The sequence below is a fragment of the Homalodisca vitripennis genome, chromosome X, assembly GCF_021130785.1.
Source record: "Homalodisca vitripennis isolate AUS2020 chromosome X, UT_GWSS_2.1, whole genome shotgun sequence".
Classification (NCBI taxonomy): domain Eukaryota; kingdom Metazoa; phylum Arthropoda; class Insecta; order Hemiptera; family Cicadellidae; genus Homalodisca; species Homalodisca vitripennis.
The window spans coordinates 126,757,016-126,772,830 of NC_060215.1; the positions used below are offsets into that span (position 1 = coordinate 126,757,016).

General features: G+C 34.1%; 1 protein-coding gene across 1 annotated transcript; it reads left to right on the plus strand.

The window, feature by feature from the left end:
- Positions 1-1,566: 1,566 nt before the first annotated feature.
- LOC124368603 lies at positions 1,567-10,785 on the plus strand. The gene is made up of 3 exons (XM_046825843.1): positions 1,567-1,598; positions 2,566-2,631; positions 10,206-10,785. Exons 2-3 carry the CDS (start codon positions 2,569-2,571, stop codon positions 10,620-10,622), a joined length of 480 nt encoding a protein of 159 aa, XP_046681799.1. The 5' UTR covers positions 1,567-1,598; positions 2,566-2,568; the 3' UTR covers positions 10,623-10,785.
- Positions 10,786-15,815: the final 5,030 nt, after the last annotated feature.

Here is a 15,815-nt window from a genome sequence, read left to right on the forward strand (position 1 = left end):
TATCACTCCCGGGGTAGAGGGGGAGGATGTGGCGTTTGCCACTTTATTTTGTTGGCCGTTGGACGGGCCGGGAGCTGTTTCCCTACAGCTGGTCGAGTCGTCTGTTTTTTCCAGATGGTTTATCTCTATTTCTAGATGTTTCTGTGGAATTCTGCCTGTTTTATTGGTTCTAGTTTTCAGGTTTTCTAGATATCTGAAATTAGGTTTCTGGCTCTCTTCTCTTCTGGCTTCCGTAGGGCGAGGACATCTTAGAGTTTCTGTGGTCGGAGTCTTATGATCAAAGCTGGCTGCCTGCTTCCTCGACGAACCGGCACGGTGTTTTGGTGTTAATATCGTGGGCCCTACCTTCCAATCAACGTTTCACGACCTCGTTCAATATTGAGGACCAAGTCGTTCCAAATTCAGTGTACACATTTCGTCGCAGTATCTCTAAAGAAACTGGTAAACATCATTTTCTAACGGTTCAAGTTCAAGTTTAAACACATTTATTTTCTTGAAATATATAAAGAAATACATATTCCATAAGTACTGTTGAACTCGCGTGGAAAAATTGTTATATAAAACGTAGTTTATGGAATAATAGGTTGGCAAGTTATTTATGCTATATAGTTGTTCTTCTCTACAGCTAACATAATTTAGAGAATAATCACAATACTACCTTATTTTGAAACACCTGTTGTAGAAACAATTGATCATTTTAGAGGCAATTGAGTTTTAATTAGAAAACAGCTATTAATGGTTAAAAGCCCAATAGTTAAACAAAATTCAGTTCTTGGATCAAGAATATGCTTTCGGCAAGAAAGCATAAACACTCACAACTAAAATAGGTATAATTATTTTATTTTAAAACTGATTTCAACAAATATGTATGCTATTTTCGTCGTTACGTTAGACACAAATGATTATTATTGCACCTCTAATTAAGGATTGGCAGTTACAGAGTTATACAATTTTTAAAGTGTTTAAATGGTGTCTGCTAGGAATGAAGATTTATAATATTTATTTAATTCTTTTGATAATTTTCTCTTAATTACCTTAACACGTTTTAACATATAAAAAACATATGGACAGATGCACCAACAAAGAGAGATAGGGCATGAATTTTATTTCTACGAATTTTGTTGCTTGTTTTATCTTATCTAGTATCATATCAACTGAGAAAATATATTTTAAATTAATTTTATATTGCTCTTTTGTATTTATTACGTTAACATTTGGTTAACCCGTCAACTGTAGTTTTCGTGGCAGAACATTAAAAAACATCTTCTGATAACATTTCATTACTTTCATACTTGTCCTGATAAGGTAGCAAGCAATAATATATTTCAATACTAAAACCATCGAACAATAGTCGACTATACTGATATCGAGCATCATTAATTTTAGTATCTGTCTTTTAAGATTTATGACTAAGGAACGTTTATCAATGGTTACGCTAATCAGCCAAAAAACAATGGAAAGTCTGTGCGCTTGATATCAAAACTGTTACGGAGTAATGGTTTTATTGCACATAACTGATTATGATGACTATATAAGACAATATACTTCTGATTAAATTCACAGTCTCGCTTCATACTTCAAGATATCCACTACGAAAGGTAAGTTGTTATGTTGTATATAAAATGTTTTGTCATACGTAAGTTTAATTGATAATTCTATAATAATATTTATTTTATATTTCATTTGCATCTATACAGTTTGCTAATAATTTCTTGAATAATCAAAAACTAATTTGATGGTAAAAACATTCTGACACTATAATCAAGTAATGCAGTTCCCAATATGAAATTACGTTTAGTGTAATTAATAGTATATTTTTATAAATTATTTACTTCAGATGGAAAGAAATTATATGTCAGCGTTACTATACTTTAATGCTTTATAGGAACGAACATTTCTTATTAAGTTAAATAAATATAACATTTCAAATAAATTATAAATTCAAGAATAACGAAGAGGAGAACTAATTGGTAATATACTATTGTATTTTATTTACTTGAATTCAATGAATCCCCTACAAACGAATGTTAACCTAAATATGGTTTTAGGAATTGCATTTACTTTTGTATTCGAGGGCTATTAAATTATATCCATTACAAATAAATATATGTAAATTAAGAATTTATTTTGAATTTTTTTCACAGAAATTAAATTAGTCAAATATAATTACAACATTAATTTTGGTTCTGTCTATGACGCATGTGACTCCATAGGATTTGGCTGAGCGTTAGCACTTTTTTATTGGTTTAATGAGTAACCATGATGATAGAGATAAAAAACAGAATAACTAAATTTTCAAACAAGTTGAGTACAGTCATGACTGTGTCAAATACAAATAACAAAATATATAATCAAATATTTTACACAGTACATTAGTATTTTAAATAAAAAAATTTTATCTGTAACTTAATTTTACTCTATACCTAGTTTATTGTCTGAAAATTGTTTAGAATACTATTATTTGAAAGAAACATAAGCAATAAATCACTATGTGAAAAATATTAAAGATATGATTATACAAAGAAGTTGTTGATGCAGGAAATTAAGTACAAGTTGTTGTTACAGAAAATGGTGTTTAAGAAACTCATCTGTTTCTGCCTGGTAGTAGCGATCGTTCGCAGTGACATGACGGTAAAATATATATATATATATGTGATTACATATTTAATTATATATGCTTTTGTTGGCCATTATTGTCAATGTAAATACATATTTACGTAAAAACTATAATGTTTTTAAATATATCCGCAAAGTATGTAATCCATAGACAACGGTACGATAAACAGCTAAGAAAATACTAACCTATGGAAATAGATGTTTTCTCGATTTTTACTTTAATATGTTTATTTTTATGCCTTGTGACCATTAAATTGATATTGAAAATTACTTTAGTCTGACATATAAATAGATTTAATTACACCGACGTATAAAAAATATATTCATAAAATATAAATTTGTAATATGACAAATTTAGTACGATTGAAAGTTATCGTAATAAAGTACCTGACAATCTTTTAAATAGGAATGTAATAAAAGATCAAATGATAAGTGATTAGTTCACATAACAAATATTGTTGTTTGTGTAAATGTGAAGAAGCAGCAATGTTTAGTATATATGAATGTAAAATATTTTCATAATCATTACCTGCAGTGACATTCTGTACTGTTAGATAAAGGAACTATTTTGAAAACCTACAATTACAGGGATTAGTCACACACACACACACACACACACACACACACACACACACACACACACACACACACACACACACACACACACACACACACACACACACACACACACACACACACACACACACACACACACACACACACACACACACACACACACACACACACACACACACACACACACACACACACACACACACACACACACAAACACACACACACACACACACACACACACACACAAACACACACACACATAATAACATTAGAAATTACGTGTGTAATCCACGTAACAAGCCAAGAGGCGGCATGTGTAAATAAATTCAACATATTTTTAAAGTAGTGCAATTGAAAAAGAATATCCCATTAAAGCCAACATTGATTGCACCTCAAAACACGTAATTTATCTGTCCCAAAGATTATATTGGCAAAATATTTCCAAATTAGGAGTGAGAAAAACCAATAATCGGTTTGGATGTTGGTCGTCAAAATCATAAATTCATAAACCAAAAGCCAACCTGATAAGCCAAGTATTAATCTGATTAATTTAAGAAATGTTAAATCACACATCAGGTAGATTTAATATCAAGGCAACCATATGGGCTCAACCTTAGATGATTCTCTTTTTCTTATTTTACATGAATTTTTAGATCAATGTAAACATTAACATATATTTTTACATACAGCTGATCGGAAACATGTTTTTTAATATGATTTAATTGTAAAAACTCTTGTTTAGTTACGTTATTGTATATGATTTTACTTCAGTTTGTTTCTTTTATTAATCTGTGTGTTTCTGAGGAAGGGTTTCTAGGAACTCGAAAATTGAAATATGAACACTGATTTTTCTGTCTTTTCATGTCTTCGACCTAATTGGAAAATTATGCAGAAATATGTATTTATATATATATATAGTATATATATACGGGTGATTCATGAAGTTCTCCCCCTACTTCTACAGCACATTGTACTAGTAAAAAATAATGAAAAAATGTTATATAAACATAGGTCCGAAAACGCTTCGTTAGCGAGTTTACAGCTAGCGAAAGATTTCGCCTGAATTCCTGGGTAAAGAGTAAAATAAAGCCATACTGAACTTTTGGAAAGGTTAATTAATTAAGTAAGAAATATCGTGGATTCTTATGTATTTTTACCTGATAAAGCTAATAAAATAGGTTTCAGAACTGTACCTGTAGTAGTTTTTGAGGGATTCAGGGTTAAATGCAAAAAATTGGGGCACGAAACAATGTTTTTTTAAGTTTGATGTACAATAACTTTGTTAAATTGGTAATAAATACATAAAAATCCTACAAACATCAATTGTAGAGAATTTAATTCTGAGAAAATTGATATAATCAAAGTCTAAAATAAAACAGAAATAAGTACCAAAAAATCGATTTTATTCAGTATAATACATTACTAGCTGTAAAGAAATACCGTACGGTATTTAGTTAAAATAAAACAAAAACAAAATGTTTGTTTCCTTAATGATGAGATAAATTGAGAAACAAGATTAACTGTTAAATAAATTTGTTTGTAAATAAAAATATCATGTTTTATTACGTTGTATTTTTTTTAATAAAAAATTTACATCAAATGTTCGAAAATAAATGAAGCAAACATTTTCCCATTATTGTTTACTAATCATCGAAATGCAAGTTTTTTGTTTTATTAATTTCTAAGTTGGTAACGCACGAATAACAGCTGATCAACAATGGTATTCTGTACTGTTACGTTAGAACTGTGTATTAGTGGTGTTTTGCAAGCTACAGCAGGAGATCGGGTTCTGTGAATCGTGTTATTAAATGCAATTTTTCTGTGAGTTATAATTCGATTGTTTATTCAGCGAAAAAATGCCTTACTTATTTACATCAGAGGAATACGCTGATATGGTTTTTATTTTGGGTTACTGTAATGGTAATGCTAGAGCTGCTGTAGAAGAATATGAAACTACGTTACCCTAATAGGAGGATTCCAGATACCAAAACAATTTCAGGAACTTTTCGTACTCTTCGGGAAACAGGATCACTAACCAAGTACTAGAACCAATTATGAACGAGCTGTCCAACTTGATGATGATATTGTTATTAATGCTGTTCATCGCAGTCCAGGTGTAAGTACACGACATATTTCTAGGCGGATAGGAGTTTCGCAGTCAACAGTGTGGAGGTCACTTAATCGAAACAAATTTTATCCGTTTCATAAACAAAAAGGTTCAACATCTACGGCTAGGGGATGGTCCGCTTCGCTTGGAGTTTTGCAACTTTTTGAATATTAATAATCAACTCTACAAGCGTATTTTGTTTACGGATGAGGCACAATTTCACTCGGGATGGTGTCAATAACTTGCACAATGAACACTCATGGGCAGAAGAAAATCCACATGAGGTAGTGGAACAGGACTTTCAACACCGATTTAGCGTCAATGTCTGGTGTGGCCTTTTGCACAATCGGCTGATTGGACCTTTCATATTACCTGGACGCCTAAATGCTGAGTTCTATTTGCATTTCATTCAAGAAGAGTTGCCGCAGCTGTTAGAGAATGTTCCTTTTAACATCTCAGACAAAATTTGTACTTCCAGCATGACGGAGCACCTCCCCACTTTTCACGTGCCGTTTCTGCTTACTTAAATCATCAATTTCCTGGACACTGGATTGGTCGTGGAGGGCCTCACCCTTGGCCACCAAGATCACCAGATCTATCTCCATTGGATTATTGCATCTGGGGATGGATGAAAGACATTGTATACAAGACAAAAGTGAATTCTCGTGATGAATTAATTGCCGTATTATGGATTCGGCTGTGCAGATACAGGGAAGTCCTGAAAAATTAAGAAACGCAAAAAAGGCAATACACAAACGTGCTGCAAAATGTATTGATAATGAATGGCCTCATTTTCGAACATCTATTATAAAAAGGTGCGTACGGTTGGCCCAAACCTGATTAATTTTGCTTAAAACTAGTAATGTATTATACTGAATAAAATCGATTTTTTTGGTACTTATTTCTGTTTTATTTTAGACTTTGATTATATCAAATTTTCTCAGAATTTAAATTCTCTACAATTGATGTTTGTTGATTTTATGTATTTATTACCAATTTAACAAAGTTATTGTACATCAAACTTAAAAAAAAACATTGTTTCGTGCCCCAAATTTTTTGCATTTAACCCTGAATCCCTCAAAAACTACTACAGGTACAGTCTGAAACCTATTTTATTAGCTTTATCAGGTAAAAATACATAAGAATCCACGATATTTTCTTTACTTAATTAACCTTTCCAAAAGTTCAGTATGGCTTTATTTTTACTGTTTACCCAGGAATTCAGGCGAAATCTTTCGCTAGCTGTTAACTCGCTAACGAAGCGTTTTCGGACCTATGTTTATATAACATTTTTACATTATTTTTACTAGTACAATGTGCTGTAGAAGTGGGGGGAGAAACTTCATGAATCACCCTATACCGTGTTAGTTTTCTAAAGTGATCCAATAGCTAACTTTTTAATTATACGACTTAGCACTTCATTTTAAATTTGTAACTTGCTCAATTTTAAGTTTCATTCAGGAATACACATTCAAATTTAGTTAATATGGCCGCCATTTCCAATATGGTAGCCAACTTTAAAATGTTGTATGGAAGGAACACGGTGTATATTATGTTGTTTTTAGATTCTAATCTAAAAAATAAAACCTTTTTGCACTTGAGAGTTTTTCAATATCTCTAATGGTTCAGGAGCTACGTGGATTAATTATTAAGTAATAATTAGTATTTTAGTTCCATACTGTATTTGGGTTGCAGTATTGTTTAGAAATCTAATTGTTGCATTTTGTCACTATCCAGCTGTCAATTTCTAATCAAATAAAACCTGATTCTTGGAAGTTAAGGCGTTCGATGAAAATGTGGATATGTTGTTAATATTTAGTGAGTGTCACAAGAACAAACGCGATGCTGCAAATTTGTATTCCGCAAGGTATCCTGATAGTCCACATCCATCATGTAGTGCGTTAACTCGCCTTGAAAAACAAGCCCGATCTACAGGATCTTTAGCTCCTCGAAAGCGTCAACGTGCAAAGCGAGTTACAACAGAAGAAGCTGAAATTGAAGTTTTAGCATCAGTGTATGACTGTCCGCATATTTCAACTCGTGAAATAAGTAATGGATTAGGAGTAAGTGAAACTTCCATTGTAAAAATATTAAAACGGCACAAATTTCATCCTTTTAAAATGAGTTTACATCAAGAGTTATTGTATACAGACTTTCTCCGTAGGTTGCAATTGTGCAATTGGTTGCTACTGGAAGTTGAAAATAATCCCATGTTTTTAGGAATGTTTCTCTTCTCCGATGAGGCGACATTTGTGAGTACTGGTGAGGTAAACAGGCACAACATGCACTATTGGTCTGCTGCTAATCCTCACTGGATGCGCACCGCAGATCATCAGAGGCGATGGTCGCTTAACGTGTGGTGTGGCATTCTAGGCAGTAAGATTATTGGTCCCCACTTTTTTGATGGAAACCTCAACGGTCCGCAGTATGCTGAATTTATCAGAGGAACTATCCCTGTCCTTTTGGATGATTTTCCAATTCAAACTCTGAATACCATGAGGTATCAGCAAGATGGCGCCCCTCCGCATTATGCTCAAGCTGCCCGAAATGCGGTGAGTGAGAGATTTGAAGAGCGATGGATAGGTAGAGGTGGGCCGGTAGCGTGGCCTCCTCGATCACCTGACCTTTCTCCTTTGGATTTTTTTCTGTGGGGAACCATAAAGGATAAGGTGTACCGCACGCCCCCTACAACTCCGGAAAACATGCGCTAAGACATTTTAATTAGGGTACAAAGAGTGCATGTGTAGCGACTCAGAAAGTGCATTGAGGCAGAAGGGCGGCACTTCGAACATTAGAATCTAAAAAACACTTAGAATCTAAAAGAAAACATAAAATACAGGGTGTTCCATACAATATTTTACAGTTAGCCACCATATTGGAAAATGGCTGCCATCTTCAAAACATTTGAAAGTATATTTCTGAGTGAAACTAAAAATTGAGCAAGTTCCAAATTTAAAGTGTGGTGCTAAGTCGTGTAATTAAAAATTTAGCTATTGAATCATTTTAAAAAACTCACCGTATATATATATATATATATATAATATATATATATATATATATATATACACAATACAATATAGTACGTCTTAATTGTTGTCCAGTAAATTTGACAATTTAGTAAAATGTAGTATTATATTGTCTATACAGTTACATTAAACAGTAATAATTATATTTCACCACATTTTGAGGCTTTTAGATTGGTATCTGTAACGTACATGATCAGTGTAACATAAATGAAATATTGAGCTGCTTGAATTACTTTTACTGCAGTTAGAAAATAGTATAAAATATTGGTATATTGTAAAACAGAAAAAGTACTCTAGAAATTCATAAATTGGACAATATGATATTTTACCATGAATATCCGTTAACAGATCATAGAGCATGCAATATTTAGAAATCCTCTCTGGAATGTGAAGTGAGTCGACATTTTGATTAACAAGGGTTCAAATTCGTTTGTTCCCAGTTAGCTTTTAAAATTGCAGATTTTTATATTATAACTCAATTTACAGTCATTTTGTGTTTTAGAATTAAATATATTGTTACAATAACTTGTAATGTATTATTCACAGTGGCAAATATCCAAACTGTAACGAAACTAGGTCAAAAATTTACAAGAGTAAATATGAAGCATACTTTCTGGGCTAAACCCTGTTTGATACAATTTAGATTACTTTTAAACCGTTTAAACGTATCCTAAACTTAAAACTCCTACATAATGTCATTGCACGTTACAAAAATAGAGCTCAATTATACAAACTTTGTATGTTACAATGATGCCAAATGCTTGAAATCCTGTTTCTTAATCAAATCAATAATAATAAACTGTAATTAATGAGTTGTGTTTTGAATTACATCTTATACCTTGATCTAAACAGAAATATGTAAATTTAAGAAAGTTCTTCGTGTTATATAAAAAAGACAAAAAATTCTCGCTATGACTATTATAATTACTGTCCAACTAGTACTATCAGTTTCAGCTAGGGTACCTGGATCGGCTACAATTAAACTTACCAACTAAAGCTTATATTATTACTATGTTGTTCGCACCACTCGAGTAATGTAATATACTCAGGCGTAGCAAGGTGTATGCAGAATTGTGTGTTCACTTTAAATACATGTAGTATTACTAGCCTTTTGAAATGTTACTTTTGTGCAGGTTCAGTCGTATGATATTATTTCAAACATTAGGCCTACCCATATATTCGAGTTTTCTGAAAAACTAAAAGGGGTTTACAGCTGATTATACAATCAGCAATGTTTGATTTTGTTCAACAATTTAAAGAAATTATGTAAGTAACATAAAAATTAAAACTAGTGGAATTTAATTGCAAACTATAGTTCATAATGTACTGATAATATGTAATATAAATGTAAAATATCTCTGGAACCGTACATGAGGCTTTTTTGTGTAAATCACTTAATATTTTTAGTTACTACTGTCATGAATATAATTATGTACATACTTATTACAAAATGTGTGAGTATTTATGATAAATACCAGTACGACAGTTCAGAAAAATTGTAAAGTGATAAAATATATATTTTTTATTTATTTGAAATTAAAATAAGTATTCCAATCCTCTCCTTCGATTAGTCTGTTTGATCAGTATAAAAATTATATATTTTGAAGTTAAATGTATGAAAGGGCCATTTGGCTTTATTTTTACCTCTGTACTCATGTACAAATAAAGAAATTATTATTATTTTTCATACGCTTGTATCATAGTGACTAAGTAGATTTATAAAAAATATTATCATTATATCAATAGATATATTCATGTAAATCAAGGTAATAATAGCACTCAAGCACACAATACTACATTTAGACTACAATATTGGAGTTCATACTGATATTCATGCAGTATATATATAAACGGTAAATAATTGTATTCATCAATTTCAGGAAAAGGTCTCCAGCTTCATAGAAACATCTCCCACAACATCCAACAGCGTGACCCAAAATTTAGAACAACTAAAGAAAGATGGAGCAAACCCACAGATGAATGGAATTTCTCCTCGTTCCTCGGGCTCTCTTTTCGGACTCGGGATCGGTGGAAATCTGCTAGGAGTGCACGCAGGTGCAGGTATAGGCCATGGCCGTGGAGGCTATGGTGATATGGGCCAAGGGTTTGTTGGTAAACCTGCGGGAAGTCAATATCCACAACATCCACAGTATCCGCAACAACCCATGTATCCACAACTCCCCATGTATCCACAACAACCCATGTATCCACAACCCCCAATGTATCCACAACATCCACAATATCCATACACTTCGTATATGCAGCCACAACCTTACTATGTCCCGAAAGCTCAGTGAACTCTTCAAGGAATGCCACCAGCAAGAGCTCCAACGTGTTACCTTCCCCCTTGCACATAAATGTATCTCAGCTGGAGAACTCATTGTATAGAGATCTCTCTACATAATTCTTTATTTAGCACTACTCAAATATATTTTCATGAATAAAGCATTTTAAAATGCAGACTTTTTTATTCGGCGTACCTAAAATCTTTCCAGAGTTTCAGTAATTATTATAGCATATGGGTTTTCAGTTTAATTCCATTATCTTTTAAATATACTGCAAATAAATAAACAGATAATATGAACTATGAATAATTTATTCGATACGTTTCATACAAATTTTACAAATGGCACTATACTCATAGTTTGTATGAGAGAAAATATCTTTGTAAGGAAATCTAAAAAAGAATCATATTTAATTTTTAATTTTAAAACCATTTCATAATCATTTTAACAGTATGTAATTTTAATTATAGGACACGTCGTAGGATTTAAAATCTATCCTATCCTCTAAATACTTAGACTCAAAAGAAGCAAAGCCAGAAAACCATTGTGTTGATGCCAAGTCTACAACTGAATGTGAACAGGAGTGCGCGAATGCAACAGAAGCTCATATTTATATATTGCTAGTCGGTGAACCAAACAGATCAATGCCAAAAGGAGAAAGCTGGAAAACTGATGCAGAGAGAGAGAGAGAGACTGCGCAATATTTGTACTCAACAAAAGGAAAGCTGTACTTTAGAGTGGAGGGAGACAAGGCTTTGTGTGGTTGGAGTATTCATCTGCTATTATTCGCCAAACAAACACTTACTAGACATTATGGGCGCCCTGGATGTAGCAGAAGGGAGGCAACCGTAGCAGGAGACTCAATGCCAATTCTCCGGAATGGGAAGAATCAAGAGAGGATGGTAGAGGTCTTGTTGAGTGGGGCAGTAATGCTGAATGTAATATGTCTAAATGAATGTATTTAACGTTTATGAGAGGAGAAGCCACTTCAAGGGTGGATATTGATTCTTTTTCAGAGGGATTCCATATAAAACTATAGTCCTAGAAACAGAAATATTAAGTTATTATCAATGCATAGAGGTAAAATTTATGAGCGGGCCAAAAGGAGTATCACAGAATACAGTAAGTTGGCGGGTTGATAATGCAAGTGGTTTGTGAATTAAGGAAGCAATACAACAGAAGCTCAGCAGAATGTCCGTGAGTGATCCTGCCTCACTGTCTAGGGTACTTAAAGGGTATGCAGGGAAAGTCTCGAGACAAAGGACGTTCGTAGGTGAAGAAAACCAGCTTTCCGGTGGACAATGGAAATTTCGGACCTAAGAAAAACAAGCCTCAGGTTACGCAGACTTCTGAAAAGACAAAATAAGCGAAACAAGGAAAAATGAGTCTCCTGATCACTTTAAAATAGCAGTAGCAGAGACAAGAAGAGAGCTTTGCAAATGAATTTTAAATTAAATGAAGCTGCGTTGGTAATAAGTGTGTGAAAGTGTAAACATTTCTGCAACATACATAAACAGAGGCAGAACTTGAAGATGCCCTCAAGAGAATAAGAAAAACACAGGGCCTGACGGTATCCACTCAGAGGTTGATATAATTGCAGCTAAGGGCCAGCCAGCCTCAAAAGGTCCTTCAGGCTATGAACCATGCCCTTCTAGATGAAGATTTCTCATCAGAGTGGAAGAAAGCAAGGCTGGTTCTTTTGAAAAAAAGAGGGAAATCAGGGAAATATACCAAAGTCGTAATGACCGCTATGCATTTTGGATACGTTTGTAAAGCTTCTGGAGCATTTACTTCTGGGCAGCCTGAATGTAGAGTTGGAAAGAACTGTTGGTCTGTCTGAGAACCAGTTTGGGCTCAGGGAGTGCTTTTGTACGGTTAGCGCTGTCTAGAAAGTTTTAAACTTAGTGGATCGTGCGGCAAACGACACCACACGAACCAAACAAATCAGGGCAGTAATTACCGTGGATATCCGGAATTTCTTTAACAGTGCATCATGGCAGAATATATTATACATAATGAAGTCCAGGGGAATCAAGACATGATTGAACAGTGATTTAAGAGCAGGGGTATACTAGTGAAGACTTGAGCAAGATTTCTTAGGGATGGAAACATCTAGTGGAATACCTCGAGGCTTAATACTGAGATACACTTTATGGAACTTGCTTTATGACGGGGTGCTCGGACTTCCTTTCTCAGAAGTAGTATCCCTGGTAGACTATGCTGATGACAGCGTTAGTTGTGATTGCCTCGTCAGAGTGACTTCTCATGAATAAGGCGAACAGAGCCATCAGTCAGATCAGTACCTGGGTACATCATGGGTTAGAAGTCGCTCCAGAAGAGACAGAAGAGTGCTCTTGGATATTAGATTTGAGGTTAACGGAATTGAAGTGCAACTTACTTGATGGCTCAAATACCTGGGAGTTACGTTGGACCATAGACGATCATTTGAAGTCCTTATCGAAAAAGTTTCTAGGAAATGCTAGGAAGTGCACTAAATTTGCTTCCTGTTTGAGCAGACTAATGGGAAATATACAGGGGCCTAATCCAAGTATTGCTTGCTGCAGTTGTTGAATCGATCGCCCTATATGCAGCCTCAGTCTAGACTCAGGAAAAGCGAGAAGTACTCTAGATCAAGAACAAAGAAAAATGGCTCCAAGAGAATGCAGTGGGTAGCGCACCATTGCAACTGACGCAGTATTTGTCACAGCAAGTGTTCCACCCTAAAGCACAAAAGAGTAGGAAAGGGTACATTGGCATAATGACATGGAACCTAATGAAGCACAGTATAGGCTACTAAATCAGTGGCAAGAAAGATGGTCAAGCAGTCAGAAAGGAGCATGGACAAGCACTCTCATACCTGATGTTGCTCGGTGGGTCAAAAGAAGACATGGCGAACAAGATTTCTCCCTCATACAGTTTCTCTCTGGACATCAGTATTTCCAAAAATAACTTTTCCGCATGCAAAAAACTGAATCCGAATAGTACAGAACCTGTCAGGATGTAGACACTACAGAGCATAGCATACAAGATTGTGAGAGGTGCGACTAGCCGATAAGACCGTACTTAGTGGAGCTTGGCATCCTGAAGAGTGGCAACATCACAACTAAGATGATTGAAAGCCAAGATCAGTGGAACATGGTGGCAGAAATGGTTAAGAAGATCATGAGGCGAAAGGAGATAGAGGAAGGACATGAATAGACTAGAAGAGTAGAGTAGTAGATGTCATGCTACTGAGGCCCTGCTGTACCGAAGTAATGCCTTTTTGGTGGTCCCATTTCCAGTAAATGATGCGGAGGAGGTTTTAGTGGGTACACCTAGCGGTCGTGGAGAAGGAGAAGGAAAGGGAGTTCCATACACGGGGAGCTCAGATGAGCTTAAAGCGGAGCCCCTAGTAACGCATTTCCTTCTCAGGAAAAAACATTAAAGTGAACACACAATTCTTCATACGCTTGAGTGAATTACATTACTCGAGCGGTGCGAACAAAATAATGATAATATAAGCTTTAGCTTATAATTATAATTGTAGCTGAACCAGGTACCCTAGCTGAAACTGACAGTACTAGCTGGCCAGTAGTTTTATAATTATAGAAGTCATAGTGATAAATTGTTCTCTTTTTTATATAACATGAACAACAACAAGTACGTACGATGGTTAACCTATCATGAAACAGTTAACATTTAAAATTCACAATTAGCTGTTTTGTGTTGAATATTTTATCACAAGAGCTGATGGTCTTACGATCGAAGGCGTTGCACTACCAATCATTTAGATATATTATATTTGTGAATCTGCATGTGCCATTACACTTTTTACTAGCGCCATTGACCTTTTACTGTAACGTCGTTTAAAATAAAATAAAATTGAACTTTGTCATTCATTTAAAATTCAAATTAATACTTACACATAACTTTCTTTCCTTAAAAATCATTAACAATTAAAAATTACTTACTCAAACTAAATACTACGTTAAACGCTTTCAAAAGTTTGCAAAGTCGTGTTTTGGATGGAAGGGGCCAGAAAGTTATTCAATTAGTACCCAATCTTGCGTTAGATAACGATGCAGTTGCGTGCATACTTTTTAATTTTGTTTTTCGGTCATTTATTAAGCAGAAGTGTAGTGCCATGTGGTAATGTGTTTAATACATGTATATGTTAGGGCTCTCATTCGCACAGTAATTTATGTAAACAAGCAGACTACCCCAGGAGCTACACATAACACAATTCTGTGGCCAATTACCTCCGTATTTAAGAAGTGGAAATACCGATACAACTAAGTACTGTATTTAATAATTTAATTTACATAATAAAAGCCATTTTTTCCCAATTTATTTACTATGAAATTAAAAAATTTACTTTCCAACTAAAATGTGAAATGTTTATGGGCATATAACAAAGCCCAAAACATTTCATTTTGCTGATATTAGCAGTATAAACATTAACCGATGTACGCTCATATTTCTTACAAATTCCTAAGAAACTAAAAGTTCTTAAAAACTTTACTACTTATATCTCGGGAGGCTCTACTGTTATGAATTTTGTTTTAAATTTATTATTTACGAAGGCTTCAAATAATGGCATCTTCGCATCCAATTTATTACTAAGCTTAGCTTTATTCATTTTAGTTTCCTTTTTTATTTACGAGTTTGTAGATTTAAAAATACTTTTAAAAGTAGTAACTCTGGCGTTAACAGGATTTGTTTCTTCCCTTCTTACAAGTTTTTGGCTTGCTAAAACAATAATTAGCTATGTGACCTGTTATTTAATAAATGTAAAGCATTATTCTGGACTGTATTCTCTGTGACTATTGCTGATGACATGCGGTGTATACGGGTTATGTTGTTCTGGACGTGTCTCTGATATAATCATAACTGGTTATGCATACATTTTCCAAAATAAAGTACTGGGATTGTTTAAAAAAGTCGATGTATTTTTGTATAAGCGATTAGGTATTTATATTTTACCATTTACCAGTTCTTGTTCCGGTACATTATGTAATAAAATTTGACTATTACATTTTATACTATAGGTATACATAATTGTATGAACTGCTTCTCTGATCGTTGTCGACGTCACGTACTGGTAAGGTGTTTGCTGTAGGTGTACTAGCTGCTGCTTTTGCAAACTTTGCATCTGATGTTCACTAGCGGGCGTATTTTCCTTCATCTTTCTTATCCTAGCTTTAAAGTCTTCCTCCTCAGTTAAGG